This window comes from Lycium ferocissimum, unplaced genomic scaffold, assembly GCF_029784015.1.
Source record: "Lycium ferocissimum isolate CSIRO_LF1 unplaced genomic scaffold, AGI_CSIRO_Lferr_CH_V1 ctg9441, whole genome shotgun sequence".
NCBI lineage: Eukaryota > Viridiplantae > Streptophyta > Magnoliopsida > Solanales > Solanaceae > Lycium > Lycium ferocissimum.
In genome coordinates this window covers 3694-30997 of record NW_026727724.1, presented here as the reverse complement: position 1 = coordinate 30997, position 27304 = coordinate 3694, and the positions used below count along the sequence as shown (strand labels likewise).

Here is a 27304-nt window from a genome sequence, read left to right as displayed (position 1 = left end):
TGGGAAATAAGATGACTTGAGTAAATGCTTATATTAATTCATGTGATAAATTAATTTGGATGGGCTTTGGGCCAACCACTTCATGGCCGGCCACCCCTAGGTTCTTGGGCCTCATTTCCTTTGATTTTTATTGAGCCCAATTAGCTTCCAATCATGTTTTATAATTTCCGAAACTAATTTTCGATATTCCAAATTTACCACTTCGTCTTCCTCCGTAGTTCCACGAGGCTTATTTCGAATTTCCCTTTATGCCTTTGACCTTTCTCAATACTTCCGCTTCATAAATCGTTCATATGCTTATAAAAAATAAAAATGCGGCCTTGCTTGTCGTCCTCCCGCGATTGTCTCGAATCATCCGCTTGCACAAAAATGCGGGATATAACAATAAGCATCGAAGAACTCAATTCCAAGCCGTCACTTTATCTACAGAAATTTGGGCAGCATTTCCCCTATAAGTTCAACAACCCCGAGAATTCATCTCGGCCAAATCTTCAACAACAATACCAACAATCATTCCAACAACATCAATAAATTATTTCAAACGCATTCTAACATTAGCATTCTTCTTTACATAACTCGTCAACATCCCATTTACATTCAAATAAAGCGCATCAATCAAGCCAACTTCATTGATCATACGTTCAAGTATTAACCGAGACCATTCAAACACGATTTAAAAACATTCCAATAATCTATACAATATTCAAAATAATCCATCCAACACACCATTGGACCCGAAATCACCAATTTCCATAGGAACAACAACAATACATTTCTTCCTTCCAAATTCATCAATGGCACCCATAATCCACACATTTACAACATTATTTCCATAAATCCAAGAAACTATGTCAAGATCACATTAACTTCAAAAATCGGTCCCAATGATTACAACTTCCATTTGAACCATCAAACCTTCATTTTTCATCATAGAATCTACCATAACAACAACCAAGAACACTAAATAAATTTTCATTCATTCCTTGTCACCAAAACGAGTCCATTCACGGGTTCATCATCAACATCTAATTCAATGAATTCCATTCGTTTCTTCATACAATAACACGTCCAAACCATCTACAAACCATGCAAAAGAGGATAGAATCTTACCTTCTTCCACTTGCCTTCTTCGTTCTCGGCTAGGTTGCTCGCTTGCAAAACAAATGGTTTTCTTCTTCCAACAACTACTCCATATGATAGAGGACCTTCCATTTGGTTGAAAAGCTAGGAGAGAATTATTGCTTTCCTTGATTTTCCATGGTGCCAAATTCGGCCGTACATGGCCGAATATGTTGCTCCTCTTATCTTCAAGTTTCTTGAAATTTCTAAAGTAGAAGGATGAATTGTCTTGTTTGGTCATGACTTATATATGTATGTATATAGGCACATGGCCGGTTTGCTCCTCTCTTTTTCTCTTGTTATTTCTTTTTTTTCTCCAAGTTTCTAGAATTTTTCTTAAGCTACAAAAGATGAATTCTTCCTTGCCTTAGTCATCTTTTAATTACCTATATTATGCATCCATGTGGCCATGGTCCCCACTCCACCTTGGACGGCCACCTTGGCCTTTTGGCCATTCCATGAAATTATTTTTTCCAACTTTTAGCCTCCAATTTTCCTTATTCCAAATTTACCCTTAATATTCCATGCCATTTATACTTATGACGAAGCAACTTGTGCTTTAAAACAAAGTCGGAACATAGCCTTGTCCTTAACTTTCCGCCACTAGCTCGGAATGTCCCAACGTGCCAAATACGGCATATAACAATAGCGCCTATATATATCCAAATACTCGTAAATCCATCCCTAATCATTTCTTTAAAATAGTCTCATGTCACTACCTTACTCTTCATCAATCTATCACTTCCACAAATACCCTTTTTTTACCTAAAATCACTAAAGCTCTTGATAGAAAACTCAAATACAAGGGTAGGAACCATTTACATACCTTGAGGGGTCAAAAATTCCAAGAATCACTTTAACTTCAAATCCATGGCTTCCCGTCCTTAGAGAAACCAGAAACAACCTTCTTCTTCAAGCTCGGGTTTACGGGGTCCGGTCTTGTCAAATCTTCACTCCTATGCTATAAATGTTTGGAGAGCAAAATATTAGGGTTTTCTGATCTGGGAATGAGAGAAATAAGACATAAAGTCGTGGACCATGTATTTATACTTGGAGAATTAAATGCTTCAGTGGTCCGGTTCGACGAGCGGGTCAACGACCCGTCGACGTATCGATTGTCCGTCGACGTGCTCGTAGACCTGCGCCTGCAGAATGCAGGATTGCAGAACCCTGTCGACGCCGCACAACGACGGTCCGTCGATAAGTTCGACGACCCGTCGATCTTGACTGGTGTCTGTAGACTTTTCTAATTCGGTTCAGATCGCATCGATTCGATTCGTTCAACTTCTAGCCCCGTAGTTCACCAGGAACTCCTGCTGGTACCATTGCACATGGGGTAGGACACTTTCTATCTCCAAAACTCGGGCTCGGGTCTCAATTCCTAAGGCATTCCCAATTAGGAAATCATAAGTTCTACCACTACGAAGACGAGGGGTGTAACATAACTGCAACTATACACTGTCGGAACACAATCCGGAGATTAAACTTGATTTGGGCTAAAATTTGATGTATGGAAGTTGGAGGAAAATTCCAGAAATTTGGAGAGGATTCTGGGGTGTTTGGAATGGGAAATGAGGGGTGAGCCCCCTTTTAAAATATTCCAGAGTCTGTCCAAACCGACTTAAAAATTACTCAGTGCGTTCGCGCTGAGTCGTCCCCTGGCTCCTCTGCGCGTTCGCGCCATCCCCAGGCGCGTTCGCGCAGAGTTAATCCCTACTCTGGCAGCCTACCTTAAAATGATCATAACGCTTGATCCCGATATCTGATCGATGCACGGTTTATTGCGTTGAAAACTAGACTTCCTGAACTTCACTTTAGGCTTTTGCTTTGCTCCAAAACTCCTTATATACTAAAAGACATCTTTCCGCCAAGTTGGGCTAAAATTGCCCCTCATAGTCATAAGTTAAGCACATATGATCTCATATATCTTTGGAGGTGACTCCAATGTCCACGATTGAACAACTAACACCTGGCGAATCTCAATGTACAAATTTATGAGGTGTAACATTCCTCCCCCCTTAGGAACATTCGTCCTCGAATGTTAAGCCTTTAGGGATTTCTACGAAAATTCTGCCAGAGTTTCCCCTGTAATTGTACCACTACCATCCTGTCACAACAACCCAAAATATACAATGTCTCACAGGGCTACAGCATCAATGCCCATATTGGCCAAACACGACCAAAAAGTCATTCAAAGAAGCATTACATACCTGAAGGTGCTGGTGTCTCTGTCCGGAACTCTTCTGGGAGTGGAAATAGGTGCGGATATCTAGACTTCATATCTTCCTCTGCTTCCCAAGTCATTTCCTCTCTGTTATTATTTCTCCACAGGACTTTAACTGAAGTTACGTCCTTAGTTCTAAGTCTTCGAACTTGCCTATCTAAAATGGAAATGGGTACCTCTTCATAGGGCAGTTTCTCGGTAACTTGGACATCGTCTACAGGCACAATTCTGGAAAGGTCTCCCACACACTTCCGAAGCATTGATACATGAAACACTGTGTGCACTGACTCTAACTCTGAAGGCAAATCTAACTCGTAGGCTACATGGCCTACCTTGCGCACAATCTTGTAAGGCCCAACATACTGGGGCTAAGCTTCCCCTTCTTGCTAAATCTCATCACACCTTTCATCGGCGACACTTTCAAAAATATCCAATCGTTAACTTTGAATTCCAAGTTCCGTCGACGATTGTCCGCATAGGATTTCTGGCGACTTTGGGCTGTTAGCAACCGATCTTAGATAAGCTTGATCTTTTCCACTGCCTGCTGGATTAAAGCTGGATGAAGGGAAATGATAGGGTTCAAGGGTTTTAACTTAAGAAAGAAATAGAAAAACTACCCGTCATCCGCTGCAGCGAGCTCGCCATGGCGGACAAGAGCCCGCTATAGCGTCTCACCCAAAATCCCCACCAGCCGCCACTGCGGCTCTCAACTAGCCATGAATGACACTATCGCTACAGCGGCCGGTCCCTCGCTATAGTGGGACCGCTGCCGCAAGTCTGGTGCCGCTGGAGCGGACACCAGATACCAGAAAATCCTGATTTTTGACAAGATTCAACCCGAAATCCGACAATCACTCGAGGCCCCGCAGATACAAAACAAACATGCAAACACACTTAAAAACGTGCTACGAATTCATCCGTGGCCTCAGAATTTCCAACGGAGGTCTATTTGACCAAGTCAAGCCCCAATGGCCTAAAGCCAAGTTTCCAACCCAAGTCCCAAAACGCTCCCAAATGCCTTGGGAACCGAACAAAAAATCCCACCACGTCACAAACGGTCATCCGGACCTCTCGGAATCAATGAAATTCCGAAAAAGATTCATTTACCCAAAAGTCAACTTTGAGTCAAACATATCGAACTTTAAGGCTCAAACTTCCAAAAGTCATGCTAAAACTTGCTCGATGACCTCGGAAAGGATCAACAGGGGTAAAAGGTTCAATAGCACTATAACGACCAATCGGATCGTTACAAGCACGTTAGCAATCCTTGCTTAAAGTGCACCGAAAGCGAAACATGAACCCATTGGTTAAGTCCAGTCTTGTTTAATTTTCGATTGCCTAAGTTTGTTTTATATCTGTTATGGTTAGTTGGTTCCCTCAATAGGTTATAAGTAGCCGAATGCTGGTCATAGATCCTAAGAATTTGGATCGCGACAATAATTTAGAATCGTAATAAGTGTCAACAAGACAAATTAATAGGAAATACTTTTATTTCGTAAGAATAAAAATTGACTTGTATGAAATGAAAAGGCTTCATTAGGAATACTTTTGATCATGGATAACATTGAGAAAAAGATAGGAAATATATACACACACATATAAATTGAATGTACATAGACAGAATGGAAACATACATTACATATATGTGGTGCTTGTTTCTTAATGCAATCATAAATTTGTACGAAAATTCAAGAGAAGTTTTGGCGCAACCAAAGAAAGGAAGAAGATGTTAAGAGTATCTTCACTCAACAGCGACAATAGAGCACCAAGAGACGTAGCTCAGCTGGTAAGGAAGAATATAATAGTTTTAAATTCCTAAAGAGCATAGTCTTTGCATAGAAATGTTAGAAGTAATCACTGATTAAACTTCTTATAAAGGATCATTAGATATCCATCTTTTAAACATAAGATAGCATTCTTCTCGTTTGTACTCTGCAGCCACATGCCCTGCTCCCTGTATAAAAGAATCCAAAATGTAATAAAGGAGAAAACATAAATATATATAGCTCGATATTTAGGTGGAAAAAAAAAAATATTCACGTCTAGAAAAGCTATTTGAATGAAACAAACTATGTATAGTATTGACATCAATGTTCTTACCTTTACTGTGGCATAGGTCATTTTATTCGAGTATGATCTCGTGTAACTACAAACAACAATAAAGAATGTTAGTTCAGTAATTATGGTGAACAAACTAAAGACTCGTGTAATAATTCAATAAAAGATATAATACCCCGCTACTTGACCATCAACAAGCCATGGACGCCAATCATCAACAATGGAATAGTTTAGCGCTCTAATCCACGCTTCCGTAGATTGGAAGGGAACACCCATGTCATGATCACCACTGCTTCAACAGATTTTATTATCTAACACTAAATATGTATATTGAAAATTGCAGTAATGTGTATGTCCGTAAGCCTTCAATATACATACACTAATTTTATTGGTAAATTTTCAACTGCATATATTTAATTTTGCGAAAATTATACCATAGGAAATAGATGAAAAACGAGGAAGAAGATGTCACCTGAATATAAGTGATCGGTAGCCTTTGTTGCTAGAATTTAGATGATAAGAAAAACTATCCATGGAAGTAAATGTGTAGAATCGCTTTATACCATCTTGCTTACATCTTGCCCATCTTCTTACTGTTCCCTTTAAGGCAAAACAACACTTTAGTTGATGCAATACAAATACGTCCCTATTTTTGAGCAGTAATAAAATACCTTCCGAATATGAAGAGCTTCCTGGACCGCAGGGTCATTTGCCCAATGATTTGAAAGCTTGTGTCTTGATTCCTGCAATTATGGAAAGTTCATTTTCTGCAAATGTAAGTATCTAACTACCGCGATTGATCAATTAATTCTCCATTCATCCCAAAAAGGGTGAAAAGAGGTTGGACTAAGATATCATGCATGCTTCTCTTATTTTAATTTCTTTGTAATAAGGGATAATTTCAAAGATCTCCCTTGACCTTATCACACTCACCTCCCTTGTGGTTTACGATATTCAACCTCCCTTATTTTGATTTGTTTATAACAATTCTTTTAATATCTTTTTATTATTGTAAAAAGGTTATAATCGGACTATTTTGCCCTTACTAATGTATACTTCTTTTAAACGTCTTTTTTCAAGATTTAGTGCGTGGATCCATCCCCGCTATATATATATAAAGCTTAGCTACTTTGTATAAAACATTAATAAATTAACATACTAAAAATGTTCACAAAAAGACATTTCCTCTTCTGCTTCGAAATTTTATTATATGAGTTTTGACGTATGCAAAAGCCTAAGAGAGCCACTCCCACATTTTTGAAGCACAACTCCATATTATTCTTCTTACTAATTGGTTCAAAGGTAATAATAGGCAAAAGATAAGAGCAGAACCCAAACAATCTGATGTTTTTAATAATAATTTTTGGATGTTTAAGCTCACTGGGCATAGATGAGAATTTAGTTTTATTTTTTAATCATCCTTGATTGAAAGAACGACTTTAATTTTCTGGAATTTCAGAAGGTACATAGATTTGATTTCATTTATTTTTTTGGATAACGGAGAGGAATTATTAGTCAAGATGGAGGATTCATTACACACGCTTGGAGCCACGCACTAAATCTGGAAAAAAGATGTTTACAAATGAATTAAACAAAGAATACATTAGTAAGGGCAAAGTAGTCCGATTATAACTTTTGTATTTCAATAAAATGATATTAAAAAAATTGTTACAAAAAAAATGGAAGAAGTAAGCGTAATATTGAAGCGGGGAGGAGAGTGTGATAAAGAAAGTAGAAGCACGAGGGAGTGCAGAAATGATAAACCCCGTAATAATTATGTGACTGGATGTTTGAAATAGGGCTTCTTTCACAAACGTACTGCCCAACATAACAGTTTTCACCAATCGTAGCCCAAAAATTAATTTCATTCAATGTAGCCCAACAATGTATAAGTAATGTATCTATACAATATAAATAGTCTATAACCATGTATATGTGTTGTATAATTATGCAGAACAGCGTAGACACACCAGCATGATTATTCAGTGTATAAACATTATACAACAATGTATAAGAGATGTATATAGATTCATACACACTATTATATAATACTTTTACATTGTTATACAATGAATAGGTAATGCATCCATATTGTATAAATGGTGTATAAACATGGATATATGTTGTATAATAATGTATAACAGTGTAGATGCACTTACTATATACATGTATATTATAAAATACCATCCAATCACCAGTACACCTCTATTTTAACACCATAATCACCACACACACCCAAAAAAAAAAAAGGAATAAGAAGAAGAAGATGCAAGAAGTCCATTGGTTTGCTATTGAACCTTTTGGATTTTAGATTTGAAGCTCCTCCTTCTCTCTAAGATGGATTTACAAAATATCCCTCTAGCCAACCAATTATTTTTTATTTGAATAAAAACGACATCTAATTGGATTTGTAAGCATAACAAGGAGAAGAAAAATGAAAAGAAAAAAGAAAGAAAGAAAGAGAGAAACATGGAAAGATTGAAAAAGAAAGATAGAGAGAAGCAGTGATAGAGACACTTGCCTAGAAGAACAAAGAGAAAGGGTTGACTGAAAAAGTAAATTGAGAAATGAAGATAATGTCACGTGGAGAGAGAAAAATGGAGTGGGTACAAGATTTAAGAAAAAGCTGACTAGTGTGTTAGTTGGGCCAATTTTAGTAAACTAAATGACCGAGTGATCTTATGCCATAAGAAAGTAATCATTGGGTTAAAAATGGTTAGTTAGATGGCCGAATGGACATGGCATTTAGTTTTCCCCTTGAAATACTTACTAATCTAATATCAGTGAGCCATGTTGGAATCAACAAACTTGTTACTGAATTTCTTTTGGTTGGTGTGTCGGGTTTAATCAAAATAATTGAAATGATGATCAGATTTAATTTGAAAAAAAAAAAATGTCACATAAGCGCCACGTATGAAAATTAAGTTGGGACCTGAAGATTTAACGAAGTACGGGTAAATAGATATGGGCTTATTTTAGAGTACAAGGGCAAATATGTCTCTAAAGTTTGATGACAATGGAAATATGTTGGAAAAGTATAACGAAGAACAAATATAACTTATTTGTGAGTGGCACAAACTCTTTCTTTGTTACTTTTATTATGTACTTGTTTATTCCAAATTTAATTGTTTATTAATTTTTTTCTCCGTCAAATTTAGCCTTTTTTTATTTTTTTTTATGTATCTATTAATGGATTAGTCAGAGTATTAAATACATTATATATTATTTAAATAAAAAAATTGTATTTTTTAATATAATCAATTCGTAACTGAAAGTGAATTGAGACACAACTTATTTAAACTTAAAATATTGCGATAACAAGCTCATTATAGTGTTAATAGTTTTAAGGACTATTCAATCATTTTAATATATAGAAAAAGTAATTTTTACCAACTGCACCTTTTAGCTTAAGCACTTCTATCTAAACATGAAATTGTTTATTAAAAAGATTTCACTCCAACGCTTAGTACTTAGAAGCTACTTCATCGAGTAGGTCAAACTAGCTCATTGTAAAGTAATTGAAATTATTTGCTTTCCATTTATTTCCAATGTCACTTTTGCTTTTTCCTTCTTTTGTTTTCATATCATATATGTTTGAGCAAAACAAATAGTATCATATATGAGGGGCTACAGGGATGACTTACAAGACTTCCATAACATTTCGAGCCATAATCCTGGGACGCGACTTTCTCATCAAGAGATCGTCGTACACCAAATGATCCTGATTTGCTTCTAACACGACCAAATAATTGAGATGGCCTTGGAGATTCTGTATCTTTTCCGCAGGATGGCATCAGAATGTGTTGATCGTTCACAATATCGACCAACTACAAAAATTGCAATTCAAGAATAATTAGCTTGAAATTTACAATATGATAGCAAAAAAATAGATAATTATATATAGAATTAGCTGATATTGAAAATAAAATAGGCAACATTGTGTACGAAATAAAAAAAAAAAAAGAAAAAAAAAATACGTAACCTCATGGTATCTTTCTAAATCCTGGGAACATAGGACATTGCTGGAATTTTCATTGTATTCTCCCTTGCAGTTCTTCTTTAGTGACTGCGTTGACAATTGGATCTTGTCATCCTCAAAAATCGATTTGTTTAAACTTTCAAGATAAATCAATGCAAGAGGTTAATACTTAGAATAGGATTTGTTGGGAAACAATAGAACTAACCTCATAAAGTTGATCAGATATGAGTCCCATACCATGACAGAAGGGAATTTGATAATTATCCTCGGTACTTTTTGACGTTATAGGATTGCCAAGCATATAGCCCTAAAGTTATTTATACAGTTATCAGAAATTAACAATTTACCAGTACTAATACAACTAAACCAAAAAAAAAAAAAGTAAGAAAACAAAAATACGGACCTTAATGTTGATCAAGGGCTTGTTGCCTGCTTCAATCCCTACATTGATTCATATCACTTGGCTTTAAAGTATGAAAATAAATATTTGTAGTCAATTTCACAAGCAAAAATTGTGGTTTCCCTCTTCAACCAAGTGGGCAAATGATATTAAGACCAGGAAAACATGCAGTTAATATAATGTAATAGTAAACAATAAAGAGCATATTACATTACACATAAAACAATTGGACAATGAGCATTCATATATACTTTTAAGTATTTTCCTGCTGTATATTCTTACCATCTGATATCTTTTGAATAACACGCGGAACAATAATGCCTCCATATGAATCTCCAGCCACGTATAAAGATTTTGAAATAAATTCTGGATGATTAGTTAGCCACTGAAAAAGACAGAAGATAAATGAGAAAGTAGTTTTAGGCAGGTTAAAAATAACTACTTGTCTCATTTTCCTTTAATTCTGAAAATGTACCTCTGAACTCGAGGTTTTTAGTGGCAATACATGTTTTAGAGTATGTAAAGGATGTTATGGAAATAGATTGTTGTCTCCTTATATATCTTAAATGATGTCAAATTAGATTTAAGTAAGATACAAGGTCTATTTTCTTTATATGATCCTCAAATCTATGCATGTCCCTATTCATGGTTTGCTTAATATTACGCCCCAATATTCACACTTTAGATGCAGGGGATATATTGTACAATTACTAGGTTATGAAGAACCAAGTAACTTTGTAACAGGCTTATATATGTGTTAAAAGATTCATTAAATAAGTATAAATAATAGATTTTAAATCCAGTAAATGAAACGGGTTATGGTAAAATTTTGAACTCGAACTCATAAAGTTCAAATTCTAGATTTGTCTTATCGAAATATAAAACCTTGAGCATATAAAAGGCCTGTGTTGTTGCTCCTTATATCTTTCTTGAAAAATCTTTCTTCACGAGCTAACTTTTGAATTTGAATTTGAATTAGTTCAAGGTTCATTTTCTTAACAAAACATTTGAAAACAAGACAAAACTAGGGATTCTATGTTTGATTAGCGATGGGTTAAACGTGTTTCAAAGAAGATCCTGATGTAGGTGGATTAATTTCATCAAGGTGAGTGTTTCTTCTCTTTCATATTAATTATGTGTTATTATTGGGAAATTTTCAAAAATACATCGCCCAACACAATATCTGCACTCACATCAATTTCTTTTTACTTTACATGCAACTAACTTTTTCTTTTGTAACAATGTTTATATACCTTATGCATTATTATACAATATGTATATACGTGTATAAACAATGTATCTACCTTATATAAAAGTGTATAATAAAAATGTATCTACCTTGTATAAAAGTGTATAACAATATATAAAAGTGTATAACTCGTCACTAGCTACAGAGACGAACTTCTTCTACAATTTTTAGTTGCAATTCTTGTTCAATCTAGTTCAAATCTCTACCAAATGACTTCAGATTTTGTGGACAACCTACTTAAGACTATTACCACCAAGTCTAAGCAAGACTCACTCTAAATATCCCACAAAAATCAGATTTGAAATTTAAACGTACTTCTTCAAGCTTGTCCAACAATGGTGAGTTACCTTTCTAATTTTATTTTGACCACTCTAATCATACAAAACCAGTACTCCAACCATAATTTGAGCTCCAAACATTACGACAAATCGAGTTTTTCAACTGACAATCAATAGATGGGTGAGTTGAAGAAGAGAAATAGGAGAAGTGACCTAACTTAAAAATTCTGCTATACAATATGGGTCAATGATAAGCCACGTATATTTCGTACTTATTAAAGGAGGATGAAGCAAAGAAATATAGAAATCCTGGAGGATTGAGCAGTTTCTTATAAGGATTCGAAAGTTATCTGCAGCAGCTTTCTTTCAGTTACTAGAAGTTATATGTTCCTATCATAAATGTAGTTAAGTAGTTATGGGTCATCCTATTATCTAAATAATGCATCTTAGTAATGTAGGATTGTATTGTAATCATCTATTGTATGCAGACAGATTGTTCTAAGAGATATGAGATGTTTGTGTCTCTATATTATTAAAATATCAGTATAACTTCTATTTATCTATCCATTACTGAGTCTCTGTTCCTATTATTGGTATCAGAGCAGTAAGATCTGCCATGGTAATACACGGACCAACACTTCCACCAGCGAACCCATTATGTCGACTAATGATCAGATCGGTCAACAATTGACCACTATAGCAGCGAAATTGGAAGCCATAGACGCTTTGGCTTATGATGTTGTTGTATTAAAAGCGCAAAATAGTCAGAATCAGCAAGGAAAATCTAAAATTTTACCGGAAGAGGCTGAGGTTGATAGCACTTGGAGGCATCCAGATGTTACACCTCGCATTTTTGCACATTTGGATAGTCCGAGATAATGGTGAGAAGTAAGGACGAGGCTATGTTTCAAGATTTATTCTAATGCATTAGTAGGTTTGCGAGCATTATTTACGGACGTTGGTAGTATGGAAATAATGAGAAAGGTTAAGGGCAAAATTGAAATTTCAAATTTATTTCATGAATTGTAAAATACCAACCTAAGCAAGTGGGCTAGAAAGAAAAAAAATTGTTGGGCTGGAAAATGGCCAAAGGTGGCCGGGCCAAGGCCCAATGCGAAGGGTCAAATTGTGTAATTAAATGAATAAAAGGGCCATGATTATATATATATATGGATAAGGCTTGTAAGGCAAGACATTGGTCATCTTTTAATTTGAGAAAATTGAGAAAAAAGAAAAAGTCTAGAAAAAAGGAATGAGGAGGAGGCATGTGGCCCTCACATGCTCATAAGTCTTATATATATATGAGTGGATGAATTATTCATCACTCCAATTGGAGAGACAAGAAGAAAGAACAAAAAAAAAAAAAAAGAGGGAGAGGGAGAGGTTCGCCATGGTTGTCAACTCGAGGCTATCTAACATGGTCCAAAAAATTATTTTCTTTCACCTTACTACCAAATGTATGTCCTTAACAACATGGAGTGATTGTCGGAGCAAGCCAAGCATTTATTTGGACGATTTACCAATTCTAGTTAAGTGAAGAAGTCAAGGAAAAAGGTATGTATCCAATCTTATTTCACGTGTTATGCGTATGGTTTGTGAGTATTATAGTGTGGAAATGGGTGAAAATCATGAAAATATGAATGTTGTATAGTAGGCCGTGTGCGTACGGTGTACGTGTGATCGAGCCGTGTATGTATGTGTTGTGTTGCATGGAAGATTGACTTGGTTTTATGTCGTGTGTGTTTGGTTGCGGTTGCAATGTATAGAAATGGATGGAGAATTCATGAAAGATAGGCATACGCGTGTGTTGGCCGAATGGTGTAGTTAATGGAAAGGTGTGATAAATTGATTTTACTTAGAGGTGGTAATTGTTGTTATGGAAGATTCTATAATGTAAAATAAGAATTAAATGGTTTGGAGGATCGAGAGTTGGGTTATGGTGATTGAATCTAAAAGAGAAAAAAAACATGTTGTTGTTGTTGGAATGTATATAAATGAGTAAAAATGCATGAAGGCATGTAAAGAGATTGTGGTAGAAATAGGTGTTTTGGTAAAAGTTAGTGTAAATTGATGTAACGTGATTGTCATTACGGCTATGATGAAAGAATAAAGGATGTGTGGTCGGGTTAATGAATATGTGAATATCGATGTTAACTTGGAAGTAGTATATAATCGAATTGAATATGAACGGGATGTTGTTAGCAAGATTGTTGGCATTGTTATATTGCGGTCCAGTTCCATTCTCGGTTGTTGTTGTTGTTGTTGTTGAATCGGGGCCAGTTAGAATCTAGGACGGCGCATTTCTGGGAAATCTTGCCGAAATTTTGGTAGACGAGTGCTACATCGAGAATTTACTTTAAATGCCTCTAATTAAGGTTTAGCAAACATGACCAAATTGTAGATTTTAGTGATTTGCAACTTGGATTTGAGTAGCAGAAGGAGGAAAGAGGTATGTAAGGTCTTACTTTCCTTCTTTTTGGCATGTCTTAGATGTATTAGGCTTGAAAACGTGTCTCGGGACTATTCTAATCCTAGAAATCCGAGGTTGAAATTAGTTACTATTCATTCAAGTAAGATTGAAGTAAATGTTCATGAATGGTTGAAAGAAAGGTCCAAACACTTAGAACTTGCATGATTAGACCCGATTACCATAAACCTTCCATAAGTATTGTCAAAAACGTATTATACGTAACGTGTACGCCACCTCATTTGATCCGAGGTGGGCCCACTATTCCCGAATTCCTCCTATTGTCCCACTAGGCTTATTTCCGTACTATAGTCGGTGAAAGGAAAGTTCTCGTTATCATTCCGACCATAAAACAATAAATGCTTTAACCAAACCATCGACCCCAAGGAATAATTTTTTCCTTACTAAAAGTTTACAAGTTTTCTAAAATGTTTATTTTTCTTCAAAACCAAGCTTTACAATAATAAAGGTCTTAAGGAGAAAACGACGACTATGGTTCTATGATGACAAAGATAATGCTAGATACGGGAAGAAGTATATGAAACAATGCCTTATGATCCTATTCCGTGTTTTTTCGTTATAATGTCTATGTTTTCTTTTAATGTTAATTTTCCGATGATAGTCTCGCCTTTATGATAAATTGTTCGTTCAAGATGAGGCGTCACGAGAGCCGACGCGCGGGGCCAACCCAATGGGCGGCAAACCCAATTGGGGAAACTCAACAAGCAAGCAAACCCAACCATTTGCGCAAAACCCCACATCAAGTTTAGGGCAATCCGCATTGGTCAGGCTAATCCCGCATCAAGTGCCTAATCCCGCATTAGCGCAAATCCCATATCGGCTAATGTCACGTTGTCCACGACGGACTAACGATTCGACAGCATGACGCCTTATGCGAGACAACAAACTAAGTACGTACGTAAAGGCAAAGTGAGCACGCATAATTCCGCCTCGAGAGGCAAGCTATAGTCGATTCTTTCCTCTTATTTCCTACGTTTTCTTATTATATGCTATCCATGTCCCGTCTATTTAATTATGTTATCATTTATGCCTTACATACTCGCAGACATTGTTCGTCGACCCCTCTTCTTCTGGGGTCGCGTCTATGCCGCGTGTGTACACCCGTACTGATGTGAAGCCGTGATAGACGATGTTCAAACAGGCTTGCAACCTCCATTTGTTCGGGTGTCGGCAAGAGTCGGCATACTGCGCTACGATTTACGCCGGTTGCAGTTAGAGACTTTGCGAGTAGTCGGTTCTTTGCAGGCCGATACTATAGTACGTACGAGTTTTGTACGATTACATATTTTATTTAATTCAAGAAATGCGTAAAAGTATGTCTCGCATGGTTTATTATGTATAACGACTTAGATTCAAAAAAAAATTTAAGTACGTATTAAGTAGCCGGGCCGGTTCGCTAGAAGCTCACGGAGTCGAGTGGCCCATCACACCCTAGTGAGATCGGGGTGTGACACCAGAAACTTATCGCCGTTCACACACAAAGATGGAGTTTCCGAAGTATGAGGGAGGAGATCCTCGAGGTTGGATTCTGAAAGCAGAGAAGTATTTTCAATATTATGAAACACCTGATGATTGCAAGGTTTATGTGGCTTCAATGTCTTTGGAAGGAGATGCATTAGATCTTTTTGCTTGGATCAACAGCTTGAGAGTGTTGAGGACTATTTGACAAGATGGTCCCGGACACAAAACTATTAGTTGGATTCAATATGTCTGGTGAAATGACCCGAGGGGAGATCTCATTGCTGACATGTGGCGGGGGCATTATGAAGCAAACCTTGTTCGAATTGATGGATGGAGATATGGCATACAATATCATCATCAGAAGGTCTTGGATTCACGGCATGAAGGCAATGCCCTCAACTTTTCATCAGCTGGTAAAGTTTCCAACTCCCAATGGTATAAAGCAAATTCGAGGTGATCAGCCTGCAGTGCGTGAAATGTTTGCCATAGCTATGGCAGGCAACCAGAAAAATTAAAACGATAAGTAGAAATTGCAGGGACCAAAATCTCCTCTCGATCCCGATTCAGAGGTAGAACACCCAGAGGAAGAGGAAACCGAGGAGGGGTTACCCGACAGGAATCAAGTGCCTATATCTTTCCACGTTCCGGAGGACACTGATGCTACTAAATCAACAGCCAAAGATCTCAAGCAGGTCATCCTGGTCGTCGATTTCCCGTTGAGAAAGGTATACTTGGCTATGGGATTAAGTCCCAAACTTATGCTTAAATTAATCGAATTCCTTATAGCTGACGCCGATTGTTTTGCTTGGTCGTACTTAGATATGACAGGTATATCTGTTACACCTCGGAAATTCCGGATGTTTTGCCTTGTGGATAGGCTAGTGTGAGCTTAGGGTGATTATGAAATCCTTATGAGATTAAGGGAAGTATTAGATAGCTTAAGGTGCATACTATCAAGATTTTGAGTCATACGAATATGTGAAGTTTAGTTTATTGAAGGAAGTGAAATGTAAGTCGTGTTCGGAAGGTTTCCCCTATAATTGAGCTAATATTTATTCAGAACTATCTTGAGGGGCAGTCATAGGGCCTATTGTATGGTTAATGAAGTGTTATATAAGTGCCAAGAAGGTTCCACGGGGATTGGAAGTCAAACGAGTCGACGAGAATGGAATTCGGAAATTCCCAGTAGTACGGCCATTTGTACGGACCGTATAAATTATACGGCCCGTATAATGGTCCGTATATTGCTTCCAGAGAAAGGTGAAACCTGGTGATATATACGGTCCGATTATATGGACCGTATAAATTATACGGCCCGTATAATTGGCCGTATAATCGGGTCGGGTCAGAATTTTCTTTTTATAAACATGGACGACCCTCACTTTGTTTTCATTTCCCACTTTTCTTCCAAGCTCTCCAAGGCTCCAAAACCCTCTTCCCAACATATTTCACTCAAACCCAAGAGATTACAAAGATCAAATAGCAAGAATCAAGTGTTCATGTGTTAGAGGCTTCCTAGGGTTAGTAGATTTCAAGAAATACTTGGGCATTGTAGCAAGGGTTTTTTTGCACAAGTTGATAGCTTCTCCAAAGCTTGTTCCTATGGGATAAAAAGGTTAGTTTCCATGCTTATTTCATGTTATTGAGAATGCTTGGTTGTAGCAAAACTTGGGTAGAAGAAGGAAGTGGAAAATGAAATCTATATGTAGCTTTTATGATGTTTGTGAGTAGTAAGCTAACTTGAGTCATGATTCTTAGTAGGATATGGATATAATCTTGTTATGAAAGGTAGTAATAGTGATAAGGAAGCATTGTATGAAAATGTGCTAAAATGGGTGTGAAGTTGTAGGTATAAGTTGAACACAAGGATGAATTTTGAAGGCTTAATGGAATGTGATTACTTGATGACGATATTGTGAGTGTATTATGGATGTTTGGGAGTTGTTTTGTAATATAGTGAGAGTTGACGAAATAGGTGAAATGCTGCCCAATTTTCATTAGATTATGAATTATTCTAATTTGAATTTAAGAGTGTCATTAAGGCTTAACCATGGTATAAATCCTTCTAATGTAGATTGTTCAAGACTCACGAAGTCAGCTCATTTCTTACCTGTCAGAACTATATATGTAGCAAAAGATTATGCAAAGCTTTATGTTAAAGAGATAGTGCGGCTTCACGGCGTTCCAGTAGCTATTATCTCCGATAGAGAGACTCAGTTTACATCTAATTTTTGGAAATCTTTCCAAGAAGGCTTGGGGACTCAGGTGAGTCTTAGCACGGCATTTCACCCACGGACCGACGACAAGCCGAACGACCATTCAGACCCTTGAGGATATGCTACGGGCGTACGCATATTGGATTTAGGTAATTGGGATGATCACTTACCACTTATTGAATTTGCTTATAACGATAGCTATCATTCTAGCATCCAGATGGCCCCGTATGAGGATTTATATGGGCGAAAATGTAGATCCCTAATTGGGTGGTTCGAAGTAGGAGAGACCAAAATCGATAGGTCGTACTTGGTCCGGCAAGCTATGAGAAAGTCAAGCTTATACGGATCGATTATTAACGACTCGCAGTCATAAAATCCTGTACGTATAATCGTCGAAGGGACTTAGAGTTCCAAGTGAAAGATTGGGTATTTTTAAAGGTGTCACAATGAAGGGCGTCATGAGATTTGGCAAGAAGGACAAGCTTAGCCCTCGGTACATTGGACCTTATGAGATTATATGCAAGGTAAGCAAAGTGTCTTACGAATTAGATCTACCTCCTGATTTGGAGTCAGTTCACCCAGTTTTCCATGTATCGATGCTTCGTAAGTGCATTGGAGATCCTTCTAGAATTGTACCAATAGATGATGTCCAAGTTACTAAATGATTATTGTATGAAGAAGTCCCCATGGCCATTTTAGATAGGCAAGTACGGAAGCTCAGAACCAAAGAGGTAACTTCAGTTAAAGTTTTATGGAAGAATCATAATAGAGAGGAAATGACTTGAGAAGCCGAAGAAGACATGAAGTTCAGGTACCTGCATTTATTTTAACCTTCAGAGGAGACTCAGGCAGAGACACCATTATCCTCAGGTATGTAGTGTTTTCCTTGGTGTTTTCCTGGTCGTGTGTGTGCCATGTTATTGATGTTGTTGTTGTAGCCACAACGCGAGGCGATGTATTTTTGTTCTTCTTTGTAACGAGAATGGTAGTGCCATATTATAGGGAAAACTCTGACAAAATTTTTATAGAATCCCCAAGAACCTAACATTCGAAGACGAATGTTCCTAAGGGAAGAAGAATGTTACACCTCAGAAATTCTGGATGTGTTGCCTTGTAGATAGGCTAGTGTGAGCTTAGGGTGATTATGAAATCCCTATGAGATTAAGGGAAGTATTAGATAGCTTAAGGTGCATACTATAAGATTTCGAGTGATACGAATATGTGAAGTTTAGTTTGTTGAAGGAAGTGAAATGTAAGTCGTGTTCGGAAGGTTTCCCCTATAATTGAGCTAATATTTATTCAGAAATATCTTGAGGGGCTGCCATAGGGCCTATTGTATGGTTGATGAAGTGTTATATAAGTGCCAAGAAGGTTCCACGAGGATTGGAAGTCAAACGAGTCGACGAGAATGGAATTCGGAAATTCCCAGTTGTACGGCCATTTGTACGGACCGTATATATTATACGGCCCGTATAATGGTCCGTAGATTGCTTCCAGAGAAGGGTGAAACCTGGTGATATTATACGGTCCGATTATACGGACCAATAAATTATACGGCCCGTATAATTGGCCGTATAATCGGGTCGGGTCAGAATTTTCTTTTTATAAACATGGACGACCCTCTCTTTATTTTCATTTCCCACTTTTCTTCCAAGCTCTCCAAGGCTCCAAAACCCTCTTCCCACCATATTTCACTCAAACCCAAGAGATTACAAAGATCAAATAGCAAGAATCAAGTGTTCATGTGTTAGAAGGCTTCCTAGGGTTGGTAGATTTCAAGAAATACTTGGGCATTGTAGCTAGGGCTTTTTTGCACAAGTTGATAGCTGCTCCAAAGCTTGTTCCTATGGAATAAAAAGGTTAGTTTCCATGTTATTGTGAATGCTTGGTCGTAGCAAAACTTGGATAGAAGAAGGAAGTGGAAAATGAAGTCTAAATGTAGCTTTTATGATGTTTGTGAGTAGTAAGCTAACTTGAGTCATGATTCTTAGTATGATATGGATATAATCTTGTTATGAAAGGTAGTAATAGTGATAAGAAAGCATTGTATGAAAATGTACTAAAATGGGTGTGAAGTTGTAGGTATAAGTTGAACACAAGGATGAATTTTGAAGGCTTAATGGAATGTGATTACTTGATGACGATATTGTGAGTGTATTATGGATGTTTGGGAGTTGTTTTGTAATATGGTGAGAGTTGACGAAGTAGGTGAAATGCTGCCAAATTTTCATTAGATTATGAATTATTCTAATTTGAATTTAAGAGTGTCATTAAGGCTTAACCATGGTATGAATCCTTCTAATGTAGATTGTTCAAGATTCGACGGTGAACGTTAATTAGTTAAGAGGACAAAGAGGTATGTAAGGCTAACCCTTCTTTCATTAAGGCATGGTTCCTTGGCTATATGTCCTTTCATGAGTTCCATAATGTCCTCCAAATGATTCTATCTCTAAAATTACCAAAGCTCATGATCCTCGATATTTTCACGATTCTATTGCTTTCCTTTATATGATAGTTGATCCTCTAAGGATGGATGTAACGAAACCGATGATGGCAATGACGTTGATGATACTTATGGACTTTTATGTATACGTGTCTAAATATGTATAACTATTATATAACACCGAGCTTATATGGCGGTATGATACTATCGCGCGCGCGCACACCACTGCAGTTGGGTACGGATAACACTGAGCCTTGGTAGGGCCAGGTATGTATAATCACCGAGCCTTGTCATGGCCAGGTATGCGAAACACCGAACCTTCATGGTCAGGTATGATATGGATACGAGTATGAGTATAAATACGAATATGAATATGAGCCCGTTTGGATTGGCTTATAAGTTGGCTTATAAGCTGTTTTCAGCTTTTTTGAGTGTTTGGTGGCGACTTTAAAGTCATTTGTGCTTAAAATAAGCTCAAAAAAATAATTGGACCCATTTAACTTAGTTTATCTAAAAGCGGCTTATAAAGTGAAAACGAACTTATAAGCCAAAAAAATAAGTTGGACTACCCCAACTTATTTTTTTTTTCTTTATAAGTCAGTAAAGCGACTTTAAGCTATAAGCCAATCCAAACGGGCTCTATGTATATGTATGTATATATGCATGAGTAAGCATTGGAAATGGAAGGTCCCTATGAAAGACAAGTAAGTAAATATGATGATGGCCAATAGAGGTACAAATGGCTCTATTACCTCCCGATTCCCCGTCTTATGCTATATCTTATGCTACTTCCCCTACGTTATTTCTTATGCTCCTGTGTGATGTTGATTATGCTATACATACTCGGTATATTATTAAATGCGACGTCCTTTTGTTTGTGAATGACGTGCGTGTGCCGGCAGTGGACAAGGAGAATGGCTTGATCCATAGATTCCTTATTGAGGATCGCATGAAGGAGCTCCATTTCATCCAGGAACAAATTTTGGGTACTATTCTTTTGTGTACATATATATGGGAATGGGCGGAGTCTGTCCCCGCCTATATGATGTTACTACTCTTAGAGGCTCGTAGACAATTGTGTATGGTTAGATGTCTTGCAGCCTTGTCGGCTCATATTTTGTATATCATTTTGATAGCCTCATCGGCTTGTGTATATGGATATGGGCATTGTTATTAATGATGATATAAATGTATTGTTGCCCAACGAGATTAGCACTATTGATGTATGTAAATTATGAGTAAGCCATGTGGCTCACCTAGATGTGAATGTGAGAGTACGATAAGAGGTGCCCGGGCGGGTTAGCACCGGGTGCCCGTCATGGCCCTCCGGTTGGGTCGTGACAATATCGCTTGAGATTATAACTCACAAGCTGAGTTTGGATCCTAGCTTCCCTCCAATAAAGCAGAAGAAGCATCCGATGGCTGAGCTCCATAACAGGTTTGTTAAAGAGGAGGCAACGAGATTACTTAACATAGGATCCATCCGAGAACTTACTCGGATTGGTGAGCAAATGTAGTTATGGTACCTAAGAAGCTAAATAAATTCAGAATGTACATTAATTGTAAAGATTTGAATAAGGTTTGCCCGAAGGACTCATTCTCATCGCCGCACATTGATCAAATGATTGACGTACGGCCAGCCATGAAATGCTGAGTTTTCTGGATGCGTATTCTAGGTACAACTAAATAAGGATGCACCCGGATGACCAAGAGAAGAAGAATTCACTCATCATAGAATATTGGCATTTGTTGCTATAATGTGATGCCTCTCGGACTTAAAACCGTCGGAGCCACTCACCGGAGGCTCGTAAACGAGATGTTTGAAAAACAACCGGAAAATCTATGAAATCTATATTGACGATATGTTGTTCAAGTCTTTGGATGCAAAGGACCATTTAAGCCATCTATAGGAAACATTTGCCATTTTGAAAAATACAATATGAAGCTCAAGTGGAGTTGGATCTGGAAAATCTCTAGGTTTCCTCGTTTCAACCAGAGGAATTGAGGTGAACCAGGACAAAACTAAAGTTATTCAGTACATCCCCGATATACTCGAATATGTGAAGGCGCTACAGAGATTGACTGGACACTTGGCGATCTTTAGCAAGTTCATCTCCGGGTGATCCAAAAAATGCCACAGGTTCTTCTCTTTGCTAAAAAAGAAGAACGGCTTCAAGTGGACACTGGAATGTCAGCAGGCATTACGGGATCTAAATAATTATTTGACCAGCGCACCGCTACTGGCGAAGCCGAAGGACGACAAACAACTTTTGCTATATTTAACCCTGTCCGAAGTCATGGTAAGTGATGTCTTGGTCGGGGAAGAGAACGATACGCAATTTCTAGTTTATTCTATTAATAATAGAACTTTGGCGGGTGCCAAAACTCGGTACCCACATCTGGAAAAATTAGCATTGGCTCTCGTGACAGCAACTCGAAAGCTTAGGCCATATTTCCATTGCCATCCCATTTGTGGGGTAACAACTTTTTTTCTTGCGAAATGTTTTACACAAACCCGAACTCTCAGGGTGGTTGGCTAAGTGGGCGGTTGGGATAAGTGAGTATGACATTGTATATAAATTACAAGTTTTGGCCGACTTAGTGGCTAATTTTAGTCTGGGATATTGCCTCATGCCGAAAAGGAAGCCATTTTAGCTTCCGCGCTACGCTTGGAGTCTAGACCTTATTTACTAATGGTACTTCCAATGTAAAAGGAACCAGGTTGGGCATAGTCCTCAACACTCTCAAGCAGTGTTAGGAACTTTTCAAGTGATTGCCTGCAAAGAATGAAAATCTTTTCCACTTCTCACTCACATCTCAACGAGTAACTGAAAAGTGTGGGGACTAACTATATGGGGTGAAATTCAAATTTGACAGGTCAACGAGTCAAGTGGTGATACGTGGCAAAAGGGACAGGTCAGACGTGAGTAAGCAAAAGTAATATTCGGTCCAGTTCTTATGCACGGTAGTGAGAAATGGCGTCATTTACGGAGGTCCCAGGTCTTTGATTATCAAGAACCGGAGTCATAGCACAGGATCGTTTGGCTTCGAAAATATGGAACGGGGCACGGGCTACTGGCCGGACAAGATGGGGTCTGGAGTTTAGCTGTTACAAAAAACTCTGAGAATATCGTCATCCGTTACTCAGTCGCAATAATGGGCAATTAATAGATTTTATGAGGGCATGATTTTTAGGACCCGTTCCTCGAAGCTTAGCTGTAAATAGGACCTTCTTGTTGAAAGGCATCGAATTCTGATTCATTCACAAGTATTTGCAATTCAAAAAGTTCTTCTATGTTCATAAGCTTCATTGCTACATAGCATATTCCGATTTAGGAGCTTATTCCGGTGACCTTCCCAGCCATAAACGGCGCAATTCAGGCTATATTCATTTGTTTATTAAATTATCCTATTCTCGTTATCTTGATCTTTAATCATAGTGTTGTGTTGTATTTCTATTTCATTCAATTTGGTCATCTCAATCCACGTGTCCTTAAAACCATGTATACAAATTCAACTATACCGTTTTGTGGTTAAACAAAGATCAGAGTAAAAACTATGATTTCAAGTATGTACATACCTTGAGTAGAAATTCGTACGTGCTGTTGACTGCTTGCAAATCAGTAACCATCATTGCTTCTGCTGTTGTTGCATAAGAAAATCCAGTATGGACCGGTTGTTCTAAAAAGATTATGCTTGCACCCTAACAATTTGAAGATTTTCCATCCAAATATTATTTACTTTTAACTAGCTTAAAATGAAATAAAAGAATTATGAATACATATTCTCCAGAGTTAAGTTACCTTGGTCCATGAGTTTGGAGTTGCGCCAAGTACTGGTAAGCTCCCGTTATACTCTTTTTGTGTAAAATACAATGGCCCTGCATGCTTAAGAGTATTTAATAAGCTTTTACAAAGACAATATTAGACTTGTGGCTTGCCCACTGTCTGTAATTATCCCTTAAGAAAGCTGAAAGGAAACGGAAGAGAAAATCGCTTTTTCGAATATGTGCTACTCCTTTCCATTCAAAAAGAATACAGGAATTCCGAGTATAATAATAAAGATAAACTTTTTTATATTAGTCTCAACTCAAATATTGTTTTTAAAATATTTTTAAAATAAAAATTTTAAAAGCTTAAAAATTACATACTCCATAATAAATATTATAAATGACAACTTCTTATAATTAGAAATACATATGAGAAAATTAACAACAAAAAAATTGTTTTATTCCCCCCCATAAATTCCATTAAGACATTTGGGAAAAAAGAGAAATTCCAAGTAAAATAGTGGTTGCTAATTAAGTGGAGTACCTATTTCATAGGCAAGCGCACTAAACGATGAACAACCAGGTCCTCCCGTAAGCCATAGTATAAGAGGATCATTTTCAGGATCTGATTCCGATTTAATAAAATAATAGAACAGCTGGACTTCGTCAGATTTACCAACTCCAGTATACCTGATATATAATTATTTAATAACATAAATGCTCAGTGTAGTCAGCAAATTTAATTCCAGTCTAACACACCGTTTCATAAGTGAAATTTACTTATATTTACTAACAGGGTAAAGGATTGCGAAATTACATTTGACTACATGAACATTACTCCTCATTTCCACTCTCTCATTTAACGCACATCTCATCTAGGAGGGCCACTCGGCAAGACTATACTCCATCCGTCTGAATTAAAGTGTGTTGCTTTTCTTTTTGGTCTATACCAAAAAAAAGTATCTCCTTCTCAGTTTTTCAATCAACATTTTACATGGCAAGTTTAAAACCACTAGGTTTAAACGACTAAACACATCTTTAATTTTAGATCACAAGATTCAAAAGTCTTTATTTATTTCATAAACTTTACGTCAAATCAAACTAAGACACTTAAATGGGACGGAGAAAGTATATCCTAACAAGTTAATTACTCTCTTCATCTCATGTTATGTATAGGCGGAATTTGAAAGAATTTATCGACTAACTATATGCTTGATTAGATATGGTACAAATTCAAACATATATTTGAGAATACTAAGCAAGCTTATTATGAGAATTACTTTTAACTATTTTTTAAATGACCTGATAACTCCTTTACACTATAATGTATAGAAGTTAAACATAAAAGTACATGTTGCCTTCCCTGTCATATCCCATCTTGTTAATGTTCCCCTATTCACTGGCCGGAGTCAGCATTGTTGTTACGGGTTTGGTGGAATATAGTAGCTTAGACTCAGTTTTATATATTTACCAAAAATTTAATAAAATAAAATAAAAGGAAAATGAGGTAAATATACCCCTTAATTTTGCCATTTAGACCGAATTTACCTCTCGTTATAAAAATAATATATATTTACCCTTATCGTTGCACAAAGTGCATATTTGCCCTTTTTCGGACAGAACCCATTTAACCGATTTAAGAATTCTTTCCTTGATTTTTTTAATTATAACTAATGCAACGTGTAAAGAAAAGATTTAACCCACCCAAACCCGATCACGTGTAAAGAAAAGATTTAACCCACCCAAACCCGACTTAGATCTGACCCAAAAGAATTAAATCCAATCCCTCTTTTATTTGGTCATCACCCCGATGAATGAGCTTCGTGGTGACCCCCTCGTTTCACTCCAAGACTGAGTCGACAACGGATGTTGAAGTTTTGAACTTGGCACGAAGCAAAGTGTAAGCCGACGAGGGCAAAGATGGAATATCTTCCCAATCGCAATCTGGGTTCTGTCTTACATATCTATTCATCCGTATACACACAAAAATCATGAAAAAAAAAAGAAAAAAAAAAGTTAAACTTTTGCACATCATCTGAAGAACAAATAAGAGGGGAAATGAACTTCCAAATAATAGGAATGACGCTAGTGTTGATTCCGGCCTTGTCGAGTTCGGCCCTAATGACTGAAGAATTGATATACAGATTTTAATGCCATTGCATTCCTGCACCTTCACTGTACCAGTAGAAAAGAAACTATTCTTTCCTTCAATTGCGGCCGAGGGCAACGAACGATGTGCTAACTGGCGGCGTTTGCAATCGGCAATAAGTCATGGGGTGATGATAGAACAAGGGTATTGAGTGTTTTTCAGGTCGGGTCTGGGTGAGTAAAATTTCTGTTTACACGTGGCATTAGTTATAGTTAAAAAATCATGAAATTTTTTTTAAATTGGATAAATGGGCTTTGTCTGTTCAAAAGGGCAAATATGCACCATTTGTGTAATGTTAAATGTAAATATACATCATTTTTGTAACGGGAGTAAATTCACTCAAAATGGCCAGTTGAGGGGTGTTTTTGCCCCTTTTTTCCCTAAAAATAATAATAATTATGATTGAAAATTATAAACTAAAAATTCTGATTCCACCTTTACTAACATTGCTATCAAATTGCACCATTCTTCAAATTCCGCCTTCCCCCCTATTGAGCCGGATTCCCTCTTCAGAAAGAAATGATTAGATTACCACAAACGAAGCAACTTGCTGCTTTGCAAGACTTAGGAACCAGTTGTATTACTCATTATGTTTGTTTTATGTATTTACTTGAATTTATATTTCTCTTGTTGACCCCTTGGTTAGATGCTTAATTTCTGGTGCATTATATGCCAGGTTTCTCCAAAAATTGGCCGTTTAATTAGCTATATATGAATCCCTTTTTTTAAGACCAACGAAAGTTGAGCAAATTAAATTATCGGTCTCTTCAAGCAGCAAATTAAACAGAAGATCTTAAAACATTATATTACTAACCAAAAAAAAAAAATGAAAGAAAGAAAAAACAAAGGCATGGGGAAATTGAAGAAAACAAACCCGGTCTCAAGATGAAAAGGAAGGGGACCTTCAAATCCAGGAAGAAACTCCACCTTTGAGCCAGTTGTCGCCGTTGCAGCTTGCAGTGGAACTACAAGTAGTAAAAGCAGAACAAGATGAAAAAACATATTATTGTAGGGAACTGAAGCATTCATTAGGCTTTGGGCTAAGATTGGGTTAATGATTTGCTTGAACTGGAAAATTGAAGGGTTCTAAAGAGAAAGAATTGGAACTGTTTCTATAGGGGGACAACATTCACTATTCACTGAATAAACAAACAAATTTTATTAGAGGAATATAGTCTGCCAAGTTGGATAGAATAATCAATAACGACAAAGGAAATCCCGACAAAAAGCTAATGTTTTACCTATCTCCATATAAGACAAAATACATCGAACCCCATCAAGTTGATACTTTTTTAAAAAAAGACACTTAAACTTTGCGGGAGTTCCATAACCCCGTGGACCTGTTTGAACTAAAATAAATATACCCTTTTGACTCATTTTCGCACCAATTGTGATTGCACGCAGAAAAAGCACATGAAGGAACAAAAAAATAGCCAAAACCAATCTTGAAATGCCACGTGGCTTCCCAATT

At 37.1% G+C, this 27304-nt stretch overlaps 1 protein-coding gene across 1 annotated transcript; it reads right to left on the bottom strand.

The window, feature by feature from the left end:
• Positions 1–4907: 4907 nt before the first annotated feature.
• LOC132046104 (serine carboxypeptidase-like 13) lies at positions 4908–26992 on the bottom strand. Its single transcript, XM_059436644.1, has 14 exons — positions 26708–26992; positions 24229–24374; positions 23719–23795; positions 23496–23618; positions 10063–10165; positions 9784–9821; positions 9586–9687; positions 9384–9467; positions 9046–9228; positions 6073–6144; positions 5874–6001; positions 5577–5690; positions 5444–5489; positions 4908–5297 (listed from the first exon to the last, which is right to left on the bottom strand). The coding sequence occupies exons 1-14, from the start codon at positions 26860–26862 to the stop codon at positions 5214–5216; spliced, it is 1455 nt and encodes a 484-aa protein (XP_059292627.1). The 5' UTR covers positions 26863–26992; the 3' UTR covers positions 4908–5213.
• Positions 26993–27304: the final 312 nt, after the last annotated feature.